Here is a 24,478-nt window from a genome sequence, read left to right on the forward strand (position 1 = left end):
CCACCACTGTCCCACAGGGCTGCCTCCTTCTAACAGAATGTCTGGCTTGCTTGTATTATCTTCAGTCCTCAGTACGATTCTTGGTACATAGTAAGCACATGTGAAATGGTTTTTCACTAAGTTCTAATACTCTCAAGCAGGACTGGGAGGGCTAGCAGTGGGGGGCATACATTCCTGCACTTAAGGAGCTTATAATCTAAGATAGAAGATAACCTATGTACCTAAATGAGACAGAGTGGGTGGCAAGTGATCTGAAGGTAAAAGCCAGTGGTCTTTGGGGGGGGGGGGGGATCAGGAAACTCCTGCTGAAAGTCACTTGATCATGATCTTGAAGAAAGCCAAGCATTCTTAAGAGCCAGAGGGAAGAACATTCTCAGAATTGGAGATGGCCATTGCAAAGACAGATAGGGTCAGCATGGAGCATCACATGTGAGATTATATATATAATTAGTAAAACATTTTTAAAAATACATAGAATAGGGGGCAGCTAGGTGGCACAGTGGATAAAGCACTAGCTTAGATTCAGGAGTACCTGAGTTCAAATCCAGCCTCAGACACTTGACAGTTACTAGCTGTGTGACTCTGGGCAAGTCACTTAACCCTCATTGCCCCTCCAAAAAAAAAATACATAAAACAGCTCAGAGGGCAATACACACAGGACAACTTTGGAATTAAGATGAATTTATTAAATACTTTAAAAAAGCTGTACACAATAAATTCAGTTTCGTATAAAATCTTTTTTCTGTTCTTGGATGTGGAAGTGTTTATCAAGTTTGGAATAAACTTTTTTTTTATTTTTTTGGCAGTTGTACAGAGGAAAGATTGGGGTGAAGAGACTTGAGATGGACAGACCAATTAGAAGGTGGTAGTGATGAGGCTCTGAACTGTGGTGGTGGCTGTATGAGTGAAGAGAAGGGGTTGTATGTTGGGGGAAAGAAATGACAAGATTTACAATTAAGTGAATATGTAGGGTGAGTGAATGTGAGGAATCAAGAATTGACACTGAGATCACAAAACTGGGTAACTGGGAAGATGGCAGTGCCCTCAGCAGGAATAGTGAGGTTTGAAAAGGGGGAGGGTTTGGGGAAGATATGAGTTCTGTTTTGGAGATGTTAAGTTTGAGATGCCCGGGAGGCAATCCAGTTCAAAATGTCTACTAGGCAGTTGGTAGTGTGAAAATGGATTGTAGGATAGAGGCTATGTTGGATACATAGATCTGAGAATCATCTGCACAGATAACTGAGTCCATGAGAGTTGGCAAGATCACTTAATGAGTAAAAGGAAAAGAGAAGGGAGAACAGATCTTTAGGGGACATCCTGGATGACGATGCAGTATAGGAGACTGATGAGAGGTCAGACAGGTAGGACAACCAGGAGAAAGAAGAACCTCAAAATCCTGGTATGTAGAGGGTATCCCAGAGGAAAAGGAAGTCAACTGCAAAATGTTGCAGAAGGGTTGAGGATTGAGAAAGGGCCATTGGATTTGGCAATTAAGAGCTCAGTAACTTCTAGAGAGAATACATTTCAGTTTAATGATGAGGTATCAACCCAGGAAGCAAAGGGCTTAGAATAAAGTGTGAGAATAGAAACACTGTGTAAGCCACTTTTTAAAGAACTTTACCTGAGGAGAGATAGGGTTATAGTTAGCAGCCATGGTAAGATCTAGTGAAGGTTTTTCCAAGCACGAGGGAGATTTGGTCATATTTATAACCATCAGAAAAGGAAGCAGTAGATAAGGAGAAATTGATTAGAGAGGGAAGATAAGTAAAATAAAAAAAGGAATGAGATTTAAGGCACACACAGAAGGGTCAATCTTGGCAAGGGGCATCACTTCTTTAGAGCCTGAAGTGAAGGAGGAAATAGGAGATAATAAACAACAAATGGTAAAGGATAGCTAAGTTAGAGGGCAACTGAACCAGATTAAAATATAATTGGAAAATGTTTAACAAAACAAATAACAATTTAACACACTAATTTGTGTTTTTCTAAATCAACACGTGGCCACAAGGATTCAGTGCTATTTGAGTATGACATCATTGCTTTGAGTGAATGGTTTCAATTTTTTCAGTGATGGTAGGGTGGTGTAGGACATTTGAAGAGACATACACAGACCTATGCTGCATGGAGGATGGCTTGGAGAGGGCCACCTCTGACACTCAGCTTTTAACAGGTAAGTACTCAACCTTGCCTCACCAGGACTCAGGCTTAGTAGGCCTCTTCCTGTGGCCATCTGCAGGCCACTACACATGCTCTTCTTCCATCTCAAGCTCTAGGTGCAAACAGTAATCAAGCCAAAGCTATCGTGCCTAGAAAAGATGTGTCTGTCACTGGTCCTGTCTCCAAATCACGATTCCCTCTGGCTGCCCTATCCAGAACACTTCTACCTGAATGCTGCTCCCCAATATGTGCTGACTTTCCATAATGAGACTAGAGGTTACAGAGGCAGGAACTGTTTGCTGGTATTTGTATCCCCAGCTTTCAGGATAGTACCTGGTACATGGTAAAAGCTTCATTCATTCACTTTAAGTCAGGAGATCAAAGAGGCAGTTACTGCAATTGGCCTGGTGATAAGAACTTAAATTAAGGTTCCTTCATGAGTGGAATATTATTATTTTGGGGGGGGGGCAGAGCAATGGGGGTTAAGTGACTTGCCCAGGGTCACACAGCTAGTAAGTGTCAAGTGTCTGAGGCCAGACACTGCACCACCTAGCCACCCCCCATGAGTGGGATATTATAAAGTTAGAAACAGCAAGATTTGGCAATTGATTGGAAATGTGCACATGATAAATATTTATAGAGTGGAAGCATTTAATTGTAGGGAGCTGGGAAAGATGAAACTGGGAGGGATAGCCTGAAAATTAATGAGAGTATATGATTACTAGGATGAGGTCCTGGAGTTGGCAGGAGGAGCTGGGATCAAAGGCACAAGAAAAGGAATTAGCTTTGAGAAGGTGCAAAGATACTTCTCTTCCTCTAGTCTTGAAGAGTGGTTGTTTTGTTTTGTTTTTTAGTGAGGCAATTGGGGTTAAGTGACTTGCCCAGGGTCACACAGCTAGTAAGTGTTAAGTGTCTGAGGCCAGATTTGAACTCAGGTACTCCTGACTCCAGGGCCGGTGCTCTATCCACTGCACCACCTAGCTGCCTCGAGTGGTTAATTACAATAGTTTCTTAGTAGAGATGGGGCCTAAGCAAGCACTAATAAGACTGTCATAATTTCCTCAGCAAATGAAGAGTCTTATGTCATCTACAGTATGTGTGGAGACTGTGGTAAAGATTAGAGAGGGAAGAAAAAGGAAAAACTACTGTGAGGAAATACACAAGAATTTACATACTTCATCTGAGCAACTTCAGTCTGGATTCTCTAATTTTCAGTAAAGAATGGCAAGTCTGAGTCAAGAAAACACACACACACACAAATACACAATAATTACAATGCAAATGGAAGGATGAGACACCAAAACATTGAAAGGAAATGTAAGAAAATTATAAAGATACAGAAGGACTAGAATGAAGAGATATGAGAGGACACCCCCAAACTTGCCCATTCATGGAGGTGGGAGGCCCACAGGGATGATTCTCTAAGAGGAGGGAGAAGAATACCTGCGATAACTATGATGCAACAGAGAAGATATCAATAAAAACTTTTTTTGCGTGTGGAGCAATAAGGGTTAAGTGACTTGCCCAGGGTCACACGGCTAGTAAGTGTCAAGTGTCTGAGGCCAGATTTGAACTCAGGTCCTCCTGCATCCAGAGCTGGTGCTTCATCCACTGCGCCACCCAGCTGCCCCCTAAACTTATTTCTAAAAAAGAATGATAGCTTTGACTGAAATCTTCATGTTCATTCCATTCATAAGATTTCTCTCCAGCATAAGGTATGTGTTCCTGTGGAAGGCCTTCCTGTTTTCACTGTAAAAAGTTTTCTGTCAGTATGAATACTATGATAACATTTAAATTCTGTTCTGTGCCTGAAAGCCTCTTTTGAGACTAAAAGGGAAGAAAGAATGCTTGACAATTCCAGAGTTCTGAAGTGAGGGCCTGTTAAATTGTGATTCTTTTGTTATAAATTAAGTCTAAATTACTAGCAGTACATGTGGGGATTGTGGAAAGTAGGCACAGAAGGGAGAAAGTAAGTTTTAGAATAGCTGATCTGAAAAGTACACTAGAACTTGCTGAATCTATAGGATATCCCTTTAGTTTGAATTCTCTTATCTTCCATTAAAGACTGCCTGGGCAAAATTTCTCCTGTTCATAACATTCATATGACCTTCCAGTATAAATTATCTGATTTTTAGGTTTGTGCTCTAGTTTAAAGTTCTTCCATGTTCATTATTTTCATAAGATTTCTTTCTTCAAAAGCAGTTGATGTTGAGTAAAGTGTTTGCTTTGGAAGAAAATCTCCCTTTAATCATGATATTCAAAGTTTCTTTCCAGTATGAATTCTCTGATGTTGAGTAAGCTGTGTCTTTAGGCGGAATGACAATAAACATTCATTGCATTCATAAGGTTTCTCACCAGTATGAATTCTCTTATGCCGAGTGAGGTGTGTGCTAAGGCGAAAGGCATTTCCACATTCATTACACTCATAAGGTTTCTCACCAGTATGAATTCTATGATGCCGTTTAAGTTCTGGTCGGTGGTTAAAGGCCTTCCCACATTCTTTACATTCATAAGGTTTCTCACCAGTATGAATTCGTTGATGTTGGGTAAGTTGTGCTCTCAAGCGAAACGCCTTTCCACATTCTTTACATTCATATGGTTTTTCACCAGTATGAATTGTCTGATGTTCAGTAAGTCCTGTCCTCTGGCGAAAGGTTTTCCCACATTCATTACATTCATACCGTTTTTCACCAGTATGAATTGTCTGATGTTGAGTAAGTCCTTGGCTCAGGCGGAAGGCTTTCCCACAAACCTTACATTTATAAGGTTTCTCTCCAGTGTGAATTCTCTGATGTTGAGTAAGTTGTGAGCTCAAGGGAAAGGCCTTTCCACATTCATCACATTTATAACACTTCTCTCCAGTATGAATTCTCTGATGCTGAGTGAGATATGAGCTCAGGGGAAAGGCCTTCCCACATTCATTACATTCATAAGGTTTTTCTCCACTATGAATTTTCTGATGTAGTGTAAGTCCTCTGCTCCATCGGAAGTCCTTCCCACATTCATCACATTTGTAAATCTTCTCTCCAGTATGAATTCTATGATGTCGGGTAAGTTCTGCCCTCTGACTAAAGGCTTTCCCACATTCCTTACATTCATAAGGTTTCTCTCCAGTATGAATTGTCTGATGTTGTGTAAGTCCTGTGCTCAGGCGAAAGGTCTTTCCACATTCATTACATTCATAAGGCTTCTCTCCAGTATGAATTGTCTGATGTTCAGTAAGCTGTGTTCTCAGGCGGAAGGCTTTTCCACATTCATTACACTCATAAGGTTTCTCTCCAGTATGAATTCTATGATGTCGAATAAGATCTGCCCTTTGACTGAAGGCTTTTCCACATTCATTACACTCATAAGGTTTCTCTCCAGTATGAATTGTCTGATGTTGTGTAAGTCCTGTGCTCAGGCGAAAGGTCTTTCCACATTCATTACATTCATAAGGCTTCTCTCCAGTATGAATTGTCTGATGTTCAGTAAGCTGTGTTCTCAGGCGGAAGGCCTTCCCACATTCATTACATTTGTAAGGTTTCTCTCCAGTATGAATTGTTTTATGTTGAGTAAGTCCTGTACTCAGGCGGAAGGCCTTCCCACAAATCTTACATTTATAAGGTTTCTCTCCAGTATGAATTCTCTGATGTTGAGTAAGATATGTACTCACAGGGAAAGCCTTCCCACATTCATTACATTTAAAAGATTTCTCTCCAGTATGAATTGTCTGATGATGAATAAGTCCCGTGCTTAGACGAAAAGTTTTTCCACATTCATTACATTCATAAGGCTTCTTCCCAGTATGAATTGTCTGATGTTGCGTAAGTTGCACTCTCTGCTGAAAGGTCTTCTTACATTCTTTACATTCATAAGGTTTCTCTCCAGTATGAATTCTCTGATGTTTAATAAGTCGTGATCTCCATTGGAAGGCCTTCCCACATTCACTACATTCATAAAACTTTTCTCCTGTATGAATCCTATTAGGTTGATTAAGCAGTAAATTCTGGTGGAAGTTTTCCCCACTTTCATTACCTTGATAATGTTTTTCTCCAGTATATAATTTATCATTTTCAGTGAGCTCTGTTGTATCCCTGAAAGATTTCCCACATTCATCATACTTAGAAAATATCTTTTTTACACAAATTCTGCTATACTTTCTTAGGTCTGTATGAAGTCTGAAGTACTTTTTAAGTGCATCATATTTATAGAGACTCTTTCCTACATATATTCTCTGTTGTGGAAAAACGAATAGTCCGCGATTGATGCTTCTGCCAAATCTGTTATACTCTTGGACTCTTAATTTATTGTGAGATTTCTTTGAGGTGATTTTTACATGCTGAGAATGTTTCTTATTGCTCTGTTGCCTCTGTAACTTGGCATCACATTCCCAGACTTTTTCCATTTCAGAGATATAGGTACTATTCCCTGAGATTCTTTCTTGGAATGATTGTTCCACTGGAATATTCAGCATCAGAGCTGACATCTTGGTTTCAGGTTTGGCTCCCCAAGCTGAAAGACATAAGAAAATGTAATTCTATTATTCCTCCTCATATACATGGAACTTTACTCTATTCTCCATCAAGAAAAAAAAAACAAAACAAAAAAACCTAAGCATATCTTCTCACAGAGTCAGTGAAATGTAATGGATAGGGGGCAGCTAGGTGGCACACTGGATAAAGCACTGGCCCTGGATTCAGGAGGACCTTAGTTCAAATCCTGCCTCAGACACTTGACACTTACTAGCTGTGTGACCTCGGGCAAGTCACTTAACCCTCAATGCCCCACCAAAAAAAAAGAGAAAAAGAAATGTAATGGATAGTGCTTGGCTTTAAGTCAAATTAAGTCTAAATTCCTCCTTTGTCCCTTATTAGTTTTGTTAACAAATAACTTAACCTCTTTGTACCTCAGGTAACTCTGAAATAAGAAATGGGTTGCCACCTCCATTAATGGAAGGAATTATCACATTAATGCAAGCACAGGTATGTGCTAAATTGCTTTATTTTCCTCAAAACTGTATTCCAGGTATCAGCAGTTCATGTCAAACAGGATCCCATCTCCAGCAGTTTAGGACTCTGGGTTGTTTAAATTCTAGATTTCCATTTGCTTGTAGGTCTTGATTATCTAGTTCAGTCCACTTAATCTGCACTATTTATGCAAAGGACTCAAAAGTTTTCATAGTTACTCCTGGATAATACATATTATGTGGTCATGCTAGACCCCTTTTACTCCTATCATTTTAAATTCTTTCCTTTCATATAGCTAGCTAGCATTTACAAAGAACTTTATAATATCTCATCTTCACAATAACACTGGGAAATAGGAACTGTTATTATTCTTATTTTACATATTTGGAAACAATGCCTCCTATGATGGTAATTTTTTTGACTGCCACGTCATACTGTCCTCCCAGTCCATTAAAATGTCTGGATTTTTTCATTGTCATATAGCCCTACCCCACCTGCACTGAATTTGTAAAGTTTAACTTTTGAGCTGAAGTGCAGAATTTGATATTTAACTATTAAATTTCATGTTACTCAATGTGGTCGCTTGTTCTAGCCCTTCAGTCTTGAAGCTCTCCTTCAGCTTCCTAAGTTTTCAGAAATCATTAAGGTGGCACACTATTCACACCTGTTATTTCTGTACTCTAGCATGGGGTTTGCCTGTGAGAGATGTCTATAAATCATCAAGGGCAATGAGCTGTGGGCTTCTCTTGTCTCCCCATTTGGGTCATCTTTTTCTGAAGCAATGAGCACTGTCCTCAAGGAGAACAGGCCAGAGAAGAGTTGATTGGGAGGCTAAAGTAACCTCTATGGCAGTTGCCAGCATTTATCACCGGGCCTCAGCTCATTCTTATAGGCCATGCTACTTTTTTATCCCTCGTTAGTGACTCAATATTATTTGTTTGCTATACAGGCATATTGAAAATCCCTGATGGAGCAACATGGTCTCTTTAGGCAGCTTCTCCTTTTCTTCCAAATTGGAATAATTTCTGTTTGCCTGCAGAATTTTATTTGTCAGCTTCCTATTTCCCTTGGACTGAATTCCCCTGCAAAATGTTGCCTATTCTTTCTCTGAATCTTTGAGCAGGCAGCTCAGGTTCCATGAGTCAAATCTGAGTAATAATAATCATGATGATGAAAGCTGGTGTTTACATAACACATGACATAGGTACTATTATTATTCCCAATTTGTAGATGAGGAAACTGAGGCAGGAAGCATTTAAATGACTTGCCCAGAGGTACCCAGCTAGGAAGTATATGAGGCTGGATTTGAACTCAGGTTTTCCTGAGCTTGGGCTCATTGCTCTGGGTATTGTGGCACCCCCTAGCTGCCTCCAGCTTGTATGTATCTACTTTTTTACATGTTTCCTCTACTAGAGCATATGCCCCTTGAGGACAGGGGGCTTGTTTGTATCCCCTCACACACAGTAGCTGATCATTAATATATACTTGTTGGGTGATTGACTTTACTTGCTAGTAAGACTGGCTGTGCTGGTTATAAAGCAACTTTTAACAGTGACACTACTTCAGAAGTGTAGACAGGGCCCTCAATGCGGAAAGTGGCCACTTTTGCAGTGATTCCATCCTTTCTTTAGAGCATTTGTATAACTGAATCAGACCAAGGCAGGGCAAGAATTCATGCCATACAAAACCCAAGGCTCAAGGACCTGGTAGATTCCACCTCACACTTGCCCAATGCTCCTGAATTCCCAGAGCATTTCCCTCTGCAGGAAAAGCAAGTCTTGAGACTCCTAGGGGGCTGGGAGAAGGCAGCAGCATCCCAGTCAATTTAGTGTCCAACTTAATTCTGCAGCAACTGTCTTTGATATCTGATGTCTCCTTGAAAAATGCTTGTGTTCACTCAGCTTCTGTACCCTCTTGTATCACACTGCTCGTCATTCAGTGTTCTCAATAGCCACCCAAAGTACCATCGACTCGGGAGTGTCTAACAAAATGTGATGTGTTAGCGTAATGGAATGGTATCATGTTACAGGAAGGAATCAGTGTCAGAAGAAGGTTATTCACAACAACTATGGTAACATAACCGCCCTTGGCCTAAGCTGTTTAAACCCTGTTCCCCATTCCTCACCAAATGCTCCCTTATCCCCCTCTCCCTAAACCCAAGGTCCCACCGAAAAGGGACTCAGCCCTTCCTCTGTGTTCTCTGGAACGCCCACTACACAGGTGACAGTTGGCTTTCATCTTACCCCTTTTCCTTGACCACTCCTTTCATCTTCCTGAACTCTGTGAGATCAGGCTCACACCTGAGGACGTACTTTTACAAGTACCTCTGATTCACTGGTCCTAGTGGCAGAGTTGGAATCCTTCTTGCTCCCCCTCTAACACTTCCAGGTTCTCCCTCTGTCAACATTCAGTCAACTCTTTTTTTTGTTTTTTTTTAATTTTAATTTTTTTTGGTGGGGCAATGAGGGTTAAGTGACTTGCGCAGGGTCACACAGCTAGTAAGTGTCAAGTGTCTGAGGCCAGATTTGTACTCAGGTCCTCCTAAATCTGGGGCCAGTGCTCTATTCACTGCGCCATCTAGCTGCCCCTCAGTCAACTCTTCTTTGGGGTTCACATTAACCAGCCCATCAAGATTCTGGGGGCTGTTGTCTACCAACCTCCAGGTTCCTCCAGGAAACTCCCCTTCCGTTCTTGATGAGTTCAGTACCTGGCTCACAGGCTCTCTCTCCTTCCCAACTCCTGCCCTCATACTCTAGGACCTCAATATGCTTACTGAAATGCCCTCAAATCACCCAACTTCCTAATCGAACCTGCTCATTTCCCTGCACTTAGTCCTCTAGCCCCTTGGGCCACACACAGATGGCCATGCCCTTGATCTTGCTGTCACACCCAAGCATTACTGGCCTTGCTGCTCCTCCAGCTTCCCGCTCCATCTCCCCCTCCTGACTTCCCTGAGACTATCCCCCATCTATCCTGGAGGCATCTTGTTGTCCATATTAGACTGAACACCTTGAAAGCAGAGACTGTGTTTGGCCTTAGTACCTCCGATGTTTAGGCCGATGCTCCCTGACTGACACGTGACACCCCTTCCCTTTCTCTCTTCCAGTACAAATAACCCACCTGCTGCTCCCCATCCAGAGGCTGCCATGACCTGCCTCGGTCCCTCTGCATAGCCGGCCTCTCTCCTGCCTCTGCTTCTCAAAATCTTTAACTTCTAATGCCTGGAAGGCACTCATTTCTTTCTTTCTCTCCCCACTATCATAGCGGTATCTCACAGGACATGTGACTCTCCAGGACAAACAGGATCATAATAGCTAATGACAGGATAATGTTATGAGATGACAATAGCTAACATTCATATAGTGTTCCCTATGTGCCCAGCACTGCGATCGGCACTTTTTGATGATCATCTCCTTTGCTCTTCACCAACAATCTTGGGAGGTAGGTGCCATTTTACAGATGGGGAAACTGAAGCAGACAGATCAATTGACTTGCCCAGGAAGTGTCTGAGGCTGGACTTGAACTCAGGTCTTCCTGACTCCAGGACCAGTGCTCTATCCGTCGTGGGATCAATGGAGACAGAAGTGACTAGGAAGCATTGGCCGGTGGCCCCTGCCTAGCTGTCTTCTGAGGAACAACTCGCCTTAGTCTCTTCTAACTAACAGTGATGAATCCTGGGCAGGAGCTTAGGGAGCCCAAGGTCTGATGCCAGCCCCCTCTACCAGCTCAGGCTGTCCTCCCCCTTCTCCTTCCTGAGTTCTCTCCACACTTCCATTTCCCTTCTGAATGCCCTTTTCCACTTCCTTTGCTGGGCATTCGTCTACACCTCACTCCCTAAGTGTGGCCGCTGTACCCCAGCTCAGGGTCCTTAAGTCCTACCTGTCCCTGATGCCTCTTCCCCCCCTGCCCTAACCCCAAGTCAATCCATCTATAAACAAAAGGAATTTGTTTAGTGCTTTCTCTGTGTAAGACAGTGTACACAGACTGGAGGAAACCTGTGCCTGCCCCTCAGGAGCGGGACGGGCACCCAAGGGAAGGCGTCACTTTGTGAACACTTGTGTCTACTTTTCAGCATCCATGTTGTTTTCTCCAATCAAATGCCAGCTCTCAGGGAAAGGACTGACTTGTGTCTTTGCACCCAGCTCAGTACCCAGTACACAGGCATTGTTTAATAAATGCTTGTTGAATAAATGAAAGAACAAGTGGAAGCCAGGGCTGTGACTGACTGTACCACATGGAAGACGAGGCTAAGACTATCTGAAATCCTTCTAGCCCTGTTGTTTCTATAGTGGTAAGGCAAGAAAGGGCTGCTGGGGGTGCCACGGTGGAGAGCGAGACAAGCCTGAAATTAGGAAGACCCATCTCCGAGTTCAAATCAGACACTAGCTGGGTGACCTAGGTGACCCTGTTTGCCTCCATTTCCTCTTGTGTAAAATGAGGAGAGAAGGAAATGGCAAACCACTCCAGCATCTCTACCAAGACAAGACCCAAATAAGGTCACAAAGAGTCCGATATAACTGAACACCACCACCTAAGGCAAGAGAAAAAGAAGAACAAGGTGGGCAGTTAGGTGGAGCAGTGGATAAAGCACTGGCCCTGGATTCAGGAGTACCTGAGTTCAAATCCAGCCTCAGACACTTGACACTTAGCTGTGTGACCTTGGGCAAGTCACTTAACCCCCATTGCCCCACAAAAAACCCCGAAACACAAACAAAAACAAAAAAAAAGGACCATTCAATGCCCATGCATCTTACAGTTTTTAGCATAAATGACTGCTCTGATTTGTCAAAGGCAATTTCTGTATCTAATCCTGTGAGTTTTGTTTATCTAATTAAGCCAGTTTTTAAAAAATGTTGACCTACTCTTCCTTGAAACTCTGGTATAACTCCAACGTGGTCACAGTTGGCATAGAGCTAGGTTTCTTAAACTTTTCCCACTCATGACCCTTTTTTGCTTGAGAAATTTTTACATGACCCCAGGTACACAGGTATATAAAATAAGCATACATAACTTTACTGTTGCCGATTTTTTTGTGACCCCCACATTCAATGGGGTTGTGACCCACAGTTTAAGAAGTGAGGGTCTAGAGTTCTCCTCTGAGACCACAGAAGAGCAGAAAGAGATTAGGACATATACTTGTTTGGGTGACAGTGGGAATGTGAGAAACACTTTCAGTTTTTCTCTCCAAGTCAGGCCACCAACAGGTTTCCCCTAAGTCACTGGAAGGTGGTCACCTGATCTGCTTTCTCATGAGTCATGTGACTCACCTTGACTGTAACTTCTTGGAACTTCTCCCTTTGGGATCCAGGGAACTTCCCCTTGCTCCAGCTGGTGGATCACATCTGGTTTGGAAACTTCAAGTCCTATTCATTAAAAATGACAAAGTACTGGAAACAGCCACCACAGAATTCAATCCTGAGCCCTATCTCTAAGGAAGCCACCTGGTGGCTCCGTGCTCAGAAAGACTCTTGGTTGTGTTGTGGGAAGAATGAGCTACAGTAGCTTAGGACTCAGAAAGACTCTGGGGATCCAAGAGTCAGACCTTAAGGATCAAACAGTGGAGAGGTCAAAGCTCAAAGGCAAGAGAGCAATAGGATCAAGCTGCCGGGTTCCAGCTCTGTAAGACAGATGTCTCACCTGGGCACAGGTCGCACTCGGATCCTCTGTCTCAGCCACAAAAGGGCTAGCCTGCCTGCACAGACAGGGCTACCTGTCCAGCCACGCCCGCCACACTTCGACCCTCCCCGGGCAGAGCCAGGGGCCTCACCCAGGCAGACCAGGTTCCGGTAGTTCTCCAGCATCACCTCCCGGTACAGCTCCTTCTGGGCAGGGCCCAGGCGCCCCCACTCCTCCAGGGTGAAGGGCACGGCCACATCCTGGAACGTCACTGACTCCTGAAACGTCAAAGATCGTGGTTACCCAGGGGCTGTCCCTCCTGCGGGCCTGCTGAGAGCCAAAGTTAGGGGACCATTCAGGCTTCAGTGTGCTCCAAATCAGCTGCCTGAGTGCCTCCTGTAGCCTCAGTTTGTGTGATCCTGAACCCTACAACAGGGACAGAGGCTCAGGCTGACCAAGCATTTTCCTGACCACAACCTTGTGAGACAGTTTCATTATTCTCATTTTCAGATGACGAAAGTGATGTGAAGAAAGGCTGAGCGAGAAACCTGTGAGTCTCTCTCTGTCTCTCACACACACATACACGGGGCTAGTGGGGACCAAAGACACTCCACTAGATCCCAGCCTCTTCCAACTAGAGCTTTTATATCGTCCTTCTGAGTTCAAGCTCCCCTTACATGTGACTTTGCCATGGGAGGACAACTGTGTCATAGACTTTGCTCTTATGTCCAATATATTATGTGTTGGAGATTAGGATGGTGACACTAACATGTCTATCATGACTCAACGAGAAAGGGAGGTGGTGTACTGGACAGAGCCTGGCCTGGAGCCAGTATTACCTGAGTTCAAGTCTCACCTCAGCTACTTACTGGCTCTATGACCCTGGGCAAGTCCCAGAACCTCTCTGAGGCCTCAGTTGCATCAACTGTAAAATGAGCACCGCCCTTGAAAGGCTGTTGTAAGGATAAACAGACAGCATTTGTAAAGTGCTTAGCACAGAGCCTAGCATGTATTAGGTGCTACACAGCCATCAGAGTCCACTGAAAATGTAACATGACTTCTTCAGAGTATCAACACTAGACCTCGCGATTTCTTTCTGATTTCACTGTTTCAAATTAAATGAAGCATGCTCACCACAGCAACCCCTACAAGGAAGTGCTGGTGAAAGGCAGAGATGGCACGCTGGTCCCGTTTGCCAGTCGTACAAAGAAGGAGGCCTAGAAGAGCTAACATCACGGCTGTCAGAGTCCCTGCTCCAGAAGAGCTTCATGGGGAAGAGCCCTGGGCTGAATCAGAGACTGAGAAGGCCTCCTGTCAGTCCTCCGGCGGTGGACAAGAGGTCTGGAGTTTGGGAGTCCAGGGAGTTAACAAGAGGTGGAAGCCAGGAATGCCACTGTCACTTAGGTGGAAGTGAGAAAGGCAGAGCCTTCCGAACAGTGGAGGTTACAGTCCCTCTATGGTCAATTCTAGGAGCCCCACTCAGGGAGGACACAGATCAAGTGGAACTTTTCCAAAGCAGGGCAGGAAGTGAAGATCACCTGAGGGAACCTTGAATGTCTAGGATGGACAGGAGAGTGGTCTTCAAGGATCTGAAGGGCTATCACAAGGAGGAGAGGTGGGGCTTTTATCCTGAGAGATAACGGGTAAAATGATGAACGAGGAAAATCCATTTCAGAATGAGTGGCTTCCAAAACTGGAGACAGGAGCTTCTCCCTTAGCCTGGAAGTCTTCGAGCTAACAGGTGCATAGTAAAGTGGGTACCGTCAGGTCCACATGGGACAAGGAAACTCTGAAACCCCTTCCAACCCTGTAATTCTGTGATTCCTGGTGGGAGAAGGACCTGAACCCAGAGTACTGTTCAATCCAAGGTGGGAGCAAAGCTGCCTCACTATAACTGCCTTGCAGTGACTGGTCCTAGACTGATTTCACCCTGGGCATGGTTCCCATCCAGGTCTTCTCGACTTCTCCTTCCCCTGGCTTTACAACTTAGCCTGAAAACAACTTTCCCTGCTCACTCCTTAGTTATTTTTTTGAGCTGCCACCCAAAGGAGAAAAAGAAAAAAACCAGAAACAAGGACATAGTTTTATACCATCTTCCTTCACTGAAGACAATTAATCCTTGATGATCTTTGATGCCAGTACAGATTCATTTGGAACATCAGATAAAACAGCACAGTGATATTCCATCCCATCTGCTATAACTTGTTTAGCCATTCTTCCAATTGATGAGCACCCTCTCATATTCCTTTTCTTTGCCAACTCAAAAAGAATTATAAATGACTATACATCCTTAGAGTTTGTTTTCTTTAGGACTAATCATCTTTCCTTTAAGCTATTTGCCTTCTAATCCCCCTCCATTTACTTCCTATTTCCCTGCTGAGTAAAATGTATTTCTCTACCTACCTCTGTGTATGTATTCTTCCTTCCTTTGAATTGAGCAGAATCTTGATCCAGCAAGTAAAACTGAAACAAGCTAACCAAGCATTGATCACAAAAGAGTAAAGGATAACTGCTCCTGTATCATAGAGGTTATGTGTCTATTACAGTTTTTAGAACAAAACTCATACAAGAGTCATTTAAAAATCAAAGGTTGGAGGGCAGCTAGGTGGCGCAGTGGATAAAGCACCAACCCTGGATTCAGGAAGACCTGAGTTCAAATCCGGCCTCAGACACTTGACACTTACTAGCTGTGGAACCCTAGGCAAGTCACTTAATCCTCATTGCCCCACAAAAACAAACAAACAAAAAACCACAAACACACACACACACACACACACACACACACACACACACACACCCCAAAAACCAAAAACAAAGGCTTCCCAGCTATCCCAAAAGTTACTATCTCATTAGTAATTTGGTGGAAGACGGGTTTGGACCAGCACCTCATACCATATAACATCATAATCTAAATCTAAACAGTTATACCATACAAATAATTAGAGAATAGGTGATACCTTTCAAAACTGTAAAGAATTCCAAACCAGAAACAACATAAGACAAAATAGAAAATTACCTAATTATATATAAGCACCAATTTAATTACATAATATTATGGAGTTTTTGTACAACCATAAGCAATATGGCCAGAATGAGAAGGAAAAATATGGGTTATGGGGGGAAAAAAACCACTGCCTCAAACATTTGAAAAATGTCTTATAGGGATCTGACTGAACCATTTTCCAAAAGACATGTCATCAAGGAACATGAACAAATAAAGTTTAGAAAATAAGCATGTGAATATACTGTTAGCAAAGCTATCAATTGGTCCAACTCTACTTGATGTTTTGGAATCATAGGAAAAAAGTGGCTAACTACTCATGTGCTTTGGTATAGTGACCTTGTATAAGGAATATACCCTGAAATGGTGTTTCAAAAAACCAGACATAAACCAAAATATTCAAAGCAAAGCTTTTTGTGGCAGTAAAAAACTTGAAACAAAGTTGGTGTCTACTGATATGAAAATGTAGATAAATGTTAAGGTATACTGTTGTGTAGTAATAAGTGACAAATAGAAGGAACTAAAAGAAACATAAGAAATCTAAATAACGTATGAAGAGTGATGCACAGTAAAATAAGTAAATCCAAAGCAATCTATACAATGATGACTACAATGAAGAGGTCACTGAAAAGAAGCCATAAATGTTTTTTTTTGTTGTTGTTGTTGTTGTTACAAGGCAAAGTTAGGGGAGACATAAGAAATGACTGAATTTTTTTAAAAGGGGATTAATGAAAGCTTTTAACGTTCATTTTTAAATTCATGTAAATAAAGTGACTAAAATGTCTATGCCTTTTGATCCTGAGATTCCACTCTTTTTTTTTTTTTTTTTTTAGTGAGGCAATTGGGGTTAAGTGACTTGCCCAGGGTCACACAGCTAGTAAGTGTTAAGTGTCCGAGGCGGGATTTGAACTCAGGTCCTCCTGACTCCAAGGCCAGTGCTCTATCCACTGTGCCACCTAGCTGCCCTGAGATTCCACTCTTAAGTAAGTAGGTCATTGATAAAAAGAACATTCCATATACAACCAAATCTTACAGCAGGACTTTCTGTGGTGGCAAAAAAAAAGAAAGAAAGAAAGAAAGAAAGAAAGAAAGAAAGAAAGAAAGAAGGAAAGAAAGAAAGAAAGAAAGAAAGAAATGAAGAAACAAAGGAGATGCCCAATGACAGAAAAATGGATAAACAAATTGAGGCACATAACTGTACTGGAATATGATGGGGATTTAAGAAACAAGAATATGATGAAGATGAAGAGAAGCATAGAAAGACCAATGTAAACTGATGCAGGGAGAAGGCATCAGAAACAGGAACATCATATATACAATGATTCCAACAATGTAAATAGAAAGATCCAAAAAAGAATAAAAAATTAATGTTGCTAAGTAAAAAAGATCCAGGCTACCTCCAAAGAGAGATGAAAAGATAGTCCCATTCCACTCCTTGGCAGAGGTGGAGGCCCATTTCTGCAAAGCTTTGGAACAATGCATATATTTTCTTTCTTTCTTTTTTGCAGGACAATGAGGGTTAAGTGACTTGCCCAGGGTCACACAGCTAGTGTCAAGTGTCTGAGGCAGGATTTGAACTCAGGTCTTCCTGAATCCAGGGGATACACTGTGCCACCTAGCTGCCCCACAATGCATATATTTTCAGAATTTTTGGATGCATTAATTGGTTTTGCTTTTTTTTTTTTCTTTAAAAAATATCTGTTATAGAAGATGTCTCTTGAAAGGAGAAGAAGAGTGATATAGGGGAAATTTAAGGACTATAAAAAGAAAAAGACTAATAAAAATAATTTTAAAAAATACAAATTATTAACATTTTAAAATAACAATATAATTATGAAATTATAACTAATGTATATCATGACATTAAATATAAATAAAACCAACTTTCTGGTGTCATGCTATACCCCTTCAAAATAATATAATAAAAGAGATAGGAGTCAATGTTGGAGAAGCTTTGGAATGAAAGGAAGGAGAATACACTGCTGGTGGCTCCATGAATTCACTTGACGTTCTGGAAAACAAGTTCAAATTATAAAAGAAAAATCACTTAACTGCCCAGCCATCAATCCACTCACATCCCCAGAAGATCAATGACACACTGAAAAGTTTCATTTTTGCCAAAATATTCCTATCAACACCACTCATAAAAACAAAAAAGAAATCTGAAAGCCAAAGAGCCCAGATACTGGATGATGATCAAACAAGTTGTGTTTTATGAAAGTAATGAATTATTACTAAACTATAAGGAAAAATGAATGTGAAGAATTGTGAGAAATACCGGAAGCTGTACATCCATGCAGAACAAAGAAAGAGCAAAAGAATAATATAAATGGCAGCGACAGTGTAAAGGAACACAATCACAGCTAACATGTATGTGGGACTCTAAGGTTTACAAAGGACTTTCTCCAGATTATCTCACTTGATCTTTCACACAACTAGTCCTGTCTGAAGCAACATCTGAACTCAGTTCTCCCTGATGCCAATTTCAACACTATCCCTTATACTACCCAATTCAAGTCAAGTACAATAGAAATCAGAGATTCTAAATAACTAATGTTTAAAAAAAATTCCCTTCCCCTTTCTGTTAGTAAGCAGTAACTGCAAAACAGAAAAATTATATAGTCATTTTTCATTTTACATTAGGATTTTTACTTAATCTTTTTTTTTTTGATGGAAAGGCAACATGTGAGGTGCTTTTTACTGGTAAGTAAATAGACTATAAAAGCAAAATGTAGGAATATTAAAAAACAACAGCAACAACAAAAAGATAGGAATTTGAGGGAAGTATTCCTTGGAAAGGCAGAATTATAGGTTACCTGGAAGACCAATGGCAAAGGGTAAAAGAGGGTGGTGTTCCATCCCTATTCCAATTAATCAAAGACTGCCTAAAAGTATCAATTAGATGTGAACAAGTTTTTAATTTGAGAAGATTCAAATGTTTTGATAATTTAGATAAAGATAGATAACACAGAAAATCTTTAGTGACTGACTGAAACAAGCTTCCAGCAGCTCTCAAACTATGGATCCTACAAAGTGACCAGCTCTCTCAGAGCCCAGAAGAGTTATACCAAAGGGGAACTTCATGAAAATTTTGTCAGTTTAGTATGTTTGTATAACAACTGTTCTTACTTTTAGGGGACCAGCTAAGCAGCACAATGTATAGCGTGTTGTGCCTGGAATTAGGAAGACTTGAGTTCAAATCTGGTCTCAGTTATTTATTAGCTGTGTGACCCTGGGCAAGTAACTTAAGCCTACATGCCTCAGTTTCCTCATCTGTAAAATGTGCTGGAGAAGAAAATGGCAAACCACTCCAGTATCTTTGCCAAAAAAAACCCAAAGCGGGGTCACACAGGGTCAGAAATGACTGAAAATGACTGAATAACAGCAAAATTATGTTAACTGGTAGATAACAGGGAGTACACAGGTAAGGGCTCCTGATCAACAATACTAGAAGGCCCTAGGCCCATAGGGTTGTCTGCAGAACACTAGGAGATAACAGGAGTCAGCTGCTTTCTAGGGCGTCCAACTTGCTAGTGTCAGTGCAGAGTCTATACTGTGGGCTACAATTAAATTTTAAAAGCAGACTCCTAGAGGGGGCATGATGAAAATAAGCTTCTTTGAGGGCAGGGGGCTGTGTTCTTTTTTTCCTCTTTGTATCCCCCAAGCACCCTGTACAGAGAAGGTTGAGCTTATCCTAAAGGTCAGATGAGACAGTGTGAGAAGTGTGGGGCAACTGGAAAAAAAATCCAAGTAGTAACCTTCGGACAAAAAGAAACACCATAAAAACCAATGGTGGGAAAATGTTAACAATTACCCTTGAATGTCAATGGGTTGAATTTGCCCATAAAAAGGAAGTGAATTACTGACTTCTTTAGCATCCAAAATTTCAATCAACCTTAATATTCCTGTCAGAGCCTGACAAATCTAAAAGAAGGATAAATACACAAAACATTAAAAATTCCAACCACTGTGCCAAGAGTGGATCTGACTGAGACCTGGAGGCTTTGGAAAGGGCATTTCAGCACGGGGACTCTGCACACCCCAGACTCCCTAGGGAGGTTGAGGAAGTTGGACAAGTCTCACCAAAAAGCCAAACCCACGGCAATCTCCGCACTTTAAACCTGATACAGAACTGCGATTCTGCCCCAGCAACACCTTGCCGGCTGCCTTTCTACAGAGCCAGTGCTGAGCCCAGGAAACAGACCCACGCGGAAACTCACAAAGGGCACGAGTGGGTCTCCTCACCTGGCGGGCGGGGGCCATCCCCCCTCCTGCTCCTCTTGTTGGGGTGGGACCAGGGGCAGTGTCCGAAGGTGGGACTGCGGAAGAATGGGGACCCCCCCCCCACACACACACACACTCCTCGCTGCCGGCAATGAGCGTCCCAAACCTAGGGAGGAAGCGTGCTCCGAAAGGGGGGTCGGGAAAAATTTAGGTCCCGCGGAAGGGGTGTGAGGACCCGGGAGGAATGCCGGGCCATCACACCCGAGACATTAGCCGGAGGGGTCCCAGTTTTACCCTCCTGGAGAGGGGCAGCGCCTCCCGGCCCCAGGCCAGGGGCGGGAATAAAGCCCCCGCGGAAGGATAAGGCTTGGCTGATGATTGGTCAGAAGGAGGGCCCCGCCCCACGGATATGGCCAATAGACTGTGGCTGCGGGAGAGGCGCGAGACTGACTGCGCATGCGCCAGGCGCGTTTTTTTTTCCCCCCGTCTTTCTTCCTTCAACAGAGACGCCGAGACTAGGCTCCAGGTGCTCCGCCGCCTCCGACTCCCGGCGTTCGGCCGGCCGGGCCTCCGGCTGCCCCTCTCCCTGAAGCAGAATGGAGGGCTTGCGGCCCAGAGGCGGCAGCGGAGGACGAAGCACGGCGCAGCAGAGGCGGAGCGCCCCAGGCGGCGGCGCCTCCAGGACGGACGTGACGTACGCTCCATTGTCCCGCGGACTTCCGCTTTCCGCCTCTCCCATTTCGGCCAATCCTGTAAAAGCCCGCTCGGCCCTGGGGTCGGAGGGTCCCTGCCCTAAGCGAGCCCTGAACTTGGGGGAGAGCACAAAGGGTGAGCACGGCCTTCTGGGAAACGTAGTTCTGCGGCCAGGGTCGGTCAACGCGCATGCCCAAGCCGCCAGCGGCTCCTCTCGGTCTCCCCAGAGCTTCCCTGCCTACAAGTTAAAAAAAAACCCCATTTTCTACTGGAAACCCAACTCCTCTTAATTCTAGTGCCTTCCCTCTCAATTATTTCCTACTTACCCTTTAAATAGTTTGTATGTTTTTCTTTGTTGTCCCCCCATTAGATTGTGACCTCCTTGAGGACAGGAAGTATCTTTAGCCTATTTGTTGTATCCCTGGCCCTTGCCACATGGTAGCAGGCAGTTAATAAGTGTTTAGTTGATTACATTCAAAAGAGTTTTGTCCATATGATTTTTTTTTTGTGGGGCAATGGGGCTTAAGTGACTTGCCCAAGGTCACACAGCTAGTGTCAAGTGTCTGAGGCCGGATTTGAACTCAGGAAGTCCTGAATCCAGGGCCCGTGCTTTATCCACTGCGCCACCCCATCATATGAATTTTTAATATTGAATGTTTTGAGTTCTGATTAGCACAGGCTAATGGTGAGTTCAGTGCTTGCTCAGGAACAAAGCACAAATATTCTCTTGGTTCAAGCTGATCATAGCACCCTTCCCCCTCCTTCATGGCTGAAGACCTTGCCCCATGGGCTACTGAGCAAAGAAGGGCCATTCCTAGTGACCTGTCTTCTCCCCTACATCTCACAACCCCTTAATATCTTTTTTTTTTTTTTAGTGAGGCAATTGGGGTTAAGTGACTTGCCCAGGGTCACTCAGCTAGTTAAGTATTAAGTGTCTGAGGCCGGATTTGAACTCAGGTACTCCTGACTCCAGGGCCGGTGCTCTATCCACTGAGCCATCTAGCTGCCCCACAACCCCTTAATATCAATAAGTCTATTAAGCTCTCCTTTATATTGATGAAGGAAGTGGCCCAAGAGGGGTTTCTCCCTTGGTGTTGATCCCAGCCATTCCAGATTTCTCTAACTAAATTAACCTTTTCCAGACTCTCCCACATTAATCCTCAAGCTCTACAAATTTATTGGCTCCTTCCCTGTTGCCTATATGTTATCTGTCTTTAAAGAAACTGTAAAACCAAAAATCCCCTCAAGCTAATGTTCTGTATCCATCTATTGCTCAGCAAAATGAATATACAGAAAAGCTGTCTATGCTCACTGCCTACATTCCCCTTCCTCTGACTTTACAGCCCTTTGCAATCTGGTTTCAGGCCTCACTACTCAAAAAGGCTCACTTCTAAATTTCCAATAATGTCTTATTTACCAAGACTAATGGGCTTTTCTCAGTCCTCATCCTACTTGACTTCTGTGCTGTATAGGACACTATAAACCACCCTCTCCTGCTGGGAACTCTCCTCTCTGGGTTGCTATCAATAGGTTGGAACCAACTAGTGAAGGTTTTTAAATGCCACAAAGAGTGACATTGCTTTCTCTTGGTTCCCCTACTATTGGCCACTCCTCAGTATCCACTGTTGTATCATGATCCATGTCACAACTGCTGTGCATGTACCCCGAGGCTCTGCACGGTCCTATTTTATACTTCATGCCCTCCTGAGGAACCTCATCAGTTCATGGGGGTTAAATTATCATCTCTATTCTCATGACTTCTAGGTCTCTATAACTAGTGCTAGTCTCTCTCTCTTGGACCTCAACCCACATCACCAACTGCCTGGTGGACATTTCAAGCAATTATGTCTCAGACGTTCCAAATTTAATATGTCCAAAAGTATCCCCCCAAAAAAACGCCCCACACACTTCTTTCAACATTCCCTATTTGTTTTGAGAGCTCCATCATCCTCCTAGTTTCCCTGGTTCACAACCTATATTGATCCTTCGCCCTTGAGAGAAATGGTTATTAAGAACCACTTAATATTGGGGGTGGGGGGTGGGGAAGAGAGAGAATCCAGGGTTTGTTCCCTTCCTATTTCCTCACTTAAAGACTATGAAGGATAGGGCTGATGATGAGATTGGGTTAACACTCATTAGAATAAGCGCACCTCATAATATTCATTTACTCTTTGATAACCAGTTAATTTCTGCCTGTAGGAACACCCACTCAAAGGTATTTAAGCATTCAGGGGGCTCCAACATTGGTCTTTGACTTCTGAAAGGACCACTGACCTCATTGAATTATTTCCTAATCATAATAAATTGATCACCCAGAAATTATGTCTCTTGGACTTTTCATTCATCATACCCTTATGCCCCTACATCTTGTCAATTGCAACATCTTGTCCATTCTGCCTCCATCACCTCTCATATCAGTCCTGTTGCCTCCATCCTCCCTCACCACCCTAGTTTAGGCCTTCCTCACTTCATGCTTAATAAGGCTATTATGTTAACCTAAATGATTACCCTGCTTCCAACTCTGCCCTCTCCATGTTATGTTTCAATCAACAGGAAAAATAACCTTCCTACAAAAGAGCTCTGTCCACGTCACCCTTCTGCTCAAAAACCCACAGTGGCTGTGTATAACCCCTCAAAATAAAAAAATACCAACTCCCCACCTTGGGATTTAAAAGCCTCCACAATCTATTGACACTACATTCCACTAAAAGTCAGTGTAGCACTAAAAATGTGCCAGACACTGAGTTAAGTGCCATGGATATGAAAAAAGGCAGAGATCAAATGTTAGTTTAGAATGGATCAGTCTAGCAAGGAAGTGTTAAAACTGCCATGTGAAATTTAGAATGAACACAAAACTCCCCATCTATACATGGTGGGAATTTACTGTTCAAGTTTATTCCTTTTTCTATGTTTTTGCCCAAGGCAGGTATTCTTAATCTGGGATCCAGGGGTAGATTTCAGGCAATAGGGGGAAAATGACATCTTTATTTTTACGACTTCTAAAGTTTAACATTTCTTTCAATTACAAATTAAAAAAAAATAAATATCCTAAACAGAGATCCTTGGAATTGACTAGGCTGCCAAAGGAATCCATAATACAAAATAAAAAAATGTTAAGAATCTCTGGTCTAGGGACAGCTAGGTGGCGCAGTGGATAGAGCACTGGCCCTGGATTCAGGAGTACCTGAGTTCAAATCTGGCCTCAAACACTTAACACTTACTAGCTGTGTGACTCCGGGCAAGTCACTTAACCCCAATTGCCTCACCCCCCCCCAAAAAAAAGAATCTCTGGTCTAGGGAAATGTACATGATTTTTATGTTTGTCAAGTACATAATAATGAAAATTTCTTTAAAATTCTTTGTTGCCATGTGTCTGTATTTCTATCTTGACTGTCTGGCACTATAGAACTCCTCCACAGAAAAGTTCTCCGTAGAACCCTACCTTGTATCAAGCATAGTAAAGCAAAACAGATCTATACATCCTGAAATGCACTCTTCCATTCACCTTTTCTTTTTTTTTTAGTGAGGCAATTGGGGTTAAGTGACTTGCCCAGAGTCACACAGCTAGTAAGTGTTAAGTGTCTGAGGCCGGATTTGAACTCAGGTCCTCCTGATTCCAGGGCTGGTGCTCTATCCACTGCACCACCTAGCTGCCCCCCAATTCACCTTTTCAAACCCTGTTAGCTTTATTTAATGCTCAATTCCATAGCCACTCATTACTGGGATCTCTTTGGGATCCCCTTCATTGGGACTACTCTATCTGTCCTCTACTTTAAAAAGTAAGCTCTGGGGCAGCTAGGTGGTGCAGTGGATAGAGCACCAGCCCTGGATTCAGGAG

At 42.8% G+C, this 24,478-nt stretch overlaps 1 protein-coding gene across 3 annotated transcripts; it reads right to left on the reverse strand.

Moving 5' to 3' along the window:
* Positions 1-708: 708 nt before the first annotated feature.
* Positions 709-20,307, reverse strand: LOC122746038 (zinc finger protein 345-like). 3 transcript variants are annotated; one of them, XM_043991515.1, is made up of 4 exons: positions 19,969-20,307; positions 12,874-13,000; positions 12,374-12,469; positions 709-6,651 (listed from the first exon to the last, which is right to left on the reverse strand). In XM_043991515.1, the coding sequence occupies exons 1-4, from the start codon at positions 19,984-19,986 to the stop codon at positions 4,415-4,417; spliced, it is 2,478 nt and encodes an 825-aa protein (XP_043847450.1). In that variant the 5' UTR covers positions 19,987-20,307; the 3' UTR covers positions 709-4,414. The 3 variants fall into 3 exon arrangements, with proteins under 3 accessions (XP_043847450.1, XP_043847451.1, XP_043847449.1); XM_043991516.1 differs by having other exon boundaries at positions 19,944-20,307; XM_043991514.1 differs by lacking the exon at positions 19,969-20,307 and adding an exon at positions 13,857-15,083.
* Positions 20,308-24,478: the final 4,171 nt, after the last annotated feature.

This window comes from Dromiciops gliroides, chromosome 3, assembly GCF_019393635.1.
Source record: "Dromiciops gliroides isolate mDroGli1 chromosome 3, mDroGli1.pri, whole genome shotgun sequence".
NCBI lineage: Eukaryota > Metazoa > Chordata > Mammalia > Microbiotheria > Microbiotheriidae > Dromiciops > Dromiciops gliroides.

Coding starts and splice junctions, on each gene's coding strand:
- LOC122746038 (XM_043991514.1), bottom strand. CDS start 13,955: ATGTTAGCTCTTCTAGGCCTCCTTCTTTGTACGACTGGCAAACGGGAC. Junction 13,001..13,856: donor TCCTTGTAGGGGTTGCTGTG/GTGAGCATGCTT, acceptor TTGACGTTTCAG/GAGTCAGTGACGTTCCAGGA. Junction 6,652..12,373: donor TCCAAGAAGTTACAGTCAAG/GTGAGTCACATG, acceptor TATGTCTTTCAG/CTTGGGGAGCCAAACCTGAA.